At 39.0% G+C, this 2997-nt stretch overlaps 1 protein-coding gene across 1 annotated transcript; it reads left to right on the forward strand.

Annotated features, from left to right (window-relative positions):
- The first annotated feature begins 214 nt into the window (after positions 1-214).
- LOC143554788 (uncharacterized) lies at positions 215-814 on the forward strand. Its single transcript, XM_077044475.1, has one exon. The coding sequence runs from the start codon at positions 215-217 to the stop codon at positions 812-814; it is 600 nt and encodes a 199-aa protein (XP_076900590.1).
- Positions 815-2997: the final 2183 nt, after the last annotated feature.

Consider the following 2997-nt stretch of genomic DNA (forward strand, 5'->3'; position numbering starts at 1 on the left):
GACATTACATAGATCCAAAGAATATTGGGTCGTAATTGAGCCAGGGTACAATGAACCCCATGAGGGGGTGGAACTTACAGCCACTCAGCAGGCAAGTCTAGAGGCTATGCGTTTAAAAGATCTGAAGGCACAGAACTATCTGTTATGGTAAATTGACAAACAGATAATCAAAACAATGATGCATAAAGAAACTGCTAAGCAGATCTAGGAGGCGATGAAGATCAAGTACCAAGGGAATGATAGAGTGAAGAAGGCAAAATTACAACGGTTACGAAGAGATTTTGAAACCCTAGAGATGAAAGAAGGCGAAGGTGTTACTGAATACTTTGGTCGGGTGATGACGGTAGCCAATGACATGAGAAACTGGGGTGATGACATGCCAGATGTGAAAGTGGTGGAGAAAATTCTCAGGTCACTAACTGAGAATTTCAATTTCGTTGTTTGCATGATCGAAGAATCCAAAGATATTGACATGATGACAGTGGATGAATTGCAAAGTTCATTACTTGTGCATGAACCAAAACTCTCCCGGCAAACCTCAGCTTCTGGTGATCAAGTGTTAAAAACTAAACTTGAGTCACCAGGGGGGCGAGGTCGAGGAAGAGGGAGAGGCTCATCTTACAGAGGACGAGGGCGTGGTCGTGGTAGATCAAGAGCAGACTTTGATAAATCTGGTGTTGAATGCTATCGATGCCATCAAATGTGGCATTTTACCTATGAATGTAACCGCGGTGAGAAGCAAGTGAATTATGCGGAGTTTGATGAAGAAGAAGACATACTGTTGATGACACAGGCAACAGTTGATATTGAATAAAATTCAGGAATTTGGTTTCTTGACTTAGCATGTTCAAAACACATGACGGGGAACCTAGCCTGGTTTACAAGTCTTGATGAAGAATTCTCTCATACTGTAAAACTTGGGAATGATCTTCGGCTATCAGTCAAAGGAATTGGAGATGTGAAATTGGTAGTTGAAGGCAAATCTCAAGTGATCACAAGAGTTTATTATGTTCCAGATCTGACATCAAGCCTACTAAGTATTGGCCAATTACAAGAAAAGAATGTGACTGTCATCATCAAACAAGGAGTGTGTAGAATTTATCATCCACAAAGAGGTCTAATAATCACATCAAACATGACCAGAAATCGAATGTTTCTGGTGAATGCTAAAATGGTGACTAGAGATTCAATATGTTATAAGATGGAGGAGGAAGACTTAGATCAACTATGGCACCGGAGGCTTGGTCATGTTAACAACAAATCACTAAGAACAATGCAGTTTAGAAGAATGGTGGAAGGTTTTCCCCGTATTGCAGTAGTAAAAGTTGTGAAGTATGCAACCTTGGAAAACAAAAGAGAGAGAACATGCCAAAGAAAAGTTTGTGGAAAGCTTCTGCCAGATTGGAGCTTATTCATGTTGACCTTTGTGGGCCCATCAACCCCATCTCTCCAAGTGGAAAAAGGTATGTGATGGTTATCATTGATGATATGTCTCGTAAAGGTTGGGTATATTTTCTTGAAAATAAATTTGAAAGTCTAGATTACGTCAAGAAATTTAAGGTTATGGTTGAGAATGAAACCGAGTTAGAGATAAAGGGGTTAAGAAGTGACCGTGGGGATGAATTCACTTCTAAACGATTCAATGAGTTTTGTGAAAACCATGGGATCAAAAGGCAATTAACAACCGCTTACACTCCTCAACAAAACAAAGTGGCGGAACGTCGAAATTTGACGTTGATGAACATGGTTAGATGCCTTTTGATCGAAAAAAACATGCCAAAGTGGTCCTGGTCTGAAGCCACGAGCTGGGGCTGTCATATACTAAACCGATGTGTCACTACCTCGGTTGAAAGTATGGTTCCCGAAGAAAAATGGTCAGGAAGAAAACCAAATGTGGAGGATGTTAAAGTATTTGGGTGTATTGGTTATGTATTAATACCTTCTCAACTAAGAACCAAGTTAGATAATAGAAGCACTAAATGTATCTTCTTGGGAATTAGTAAAGAATCAAAAGCATATAGAATGTATGATCCTATTCAAAGGAAGGTCATAATAAGTAAAGATGTGAAGTTTGTAGAAGGTGAAAGATGGGAGTGGGATAGAGAAGGGTTTGGTACAAATGAATTAATAATACCTAATGGTGAGAGGTTGGAAAATCAAGAAAGAGAAGGAGGGGAGACACAAGATGAAGTGACTGATCATGCTATAGGTCAAAGCCTACTCCAAAGTCAAAATTCAGAAAATACAAATGAAGGGATCCCCACACTACAAACTCACAACCCATTCTCACTTAACACATCGTCACCTTCAGACTCAACTCAACATAGCAGCATCAAATGTAACACCCCGGCTAAAGCGGAATACGCCCAGGTGTGACGTACAGATCACTCATAAGCTCGTAACGCTATTAAAGCGACAATTATTATATTTAATTCATTTCAATACATCACAAATACACAATCAAATATTAATACAATAAACTTTGAATTTTCGTCTTTTGTAACCTAATGGTCCAACTATTCTATTCTTCGATCCTTCAACTTCAACCCGCAGTATGCTGAAAATAATATATTTTGTCAACAATAATGTTGGTGAGAATTTATATAGTTTTTGCATATATATAATACGAAAAGTGTAAAATTCACAAGTCAAGATGTATTGCCTAAATCATATAGTAAAAGCAAAGTAAATACATGATATTCCCGTTCGCCTGACATAAGTCAAATCTACTAAGGAACCCCCGTTCGCCGAGCTACTTGGAGTATAGAGTATGATAATGATACCGCCATTAACAAATGGACGGCACAGGTACGTCCCGTTGGACCCTCCCACTATGAGTATGTCTTTGATACCGCTATTAACAAATGGACGGCGCAGGTACGTCCCATCAAACCCTCCCGCTATGAGTATGTGTATCCACCAACAAAAACAGTAAACAACTAGCACATAATCACACAGTTTACAAGTAATATGATATAAAACAAATACATACAAGAC

This window comes from Bidens hawaiensis, unplaced genomic scaffold, assembly GCF_021521415.1.
Source record: "Bidens hawaiensis isolate Kalapana, Puna unplaced genomic scaffold, B.hawaiensis_p1.1 tig00017854_1, whole genome shotgun sequence".
Lineage (NCBI taxonomy): Eukaryota > Viridiplantae > Streptophyta > Magnoliopsida > Asterales > Asteraceae > Bidens > Bidens hawaiensis.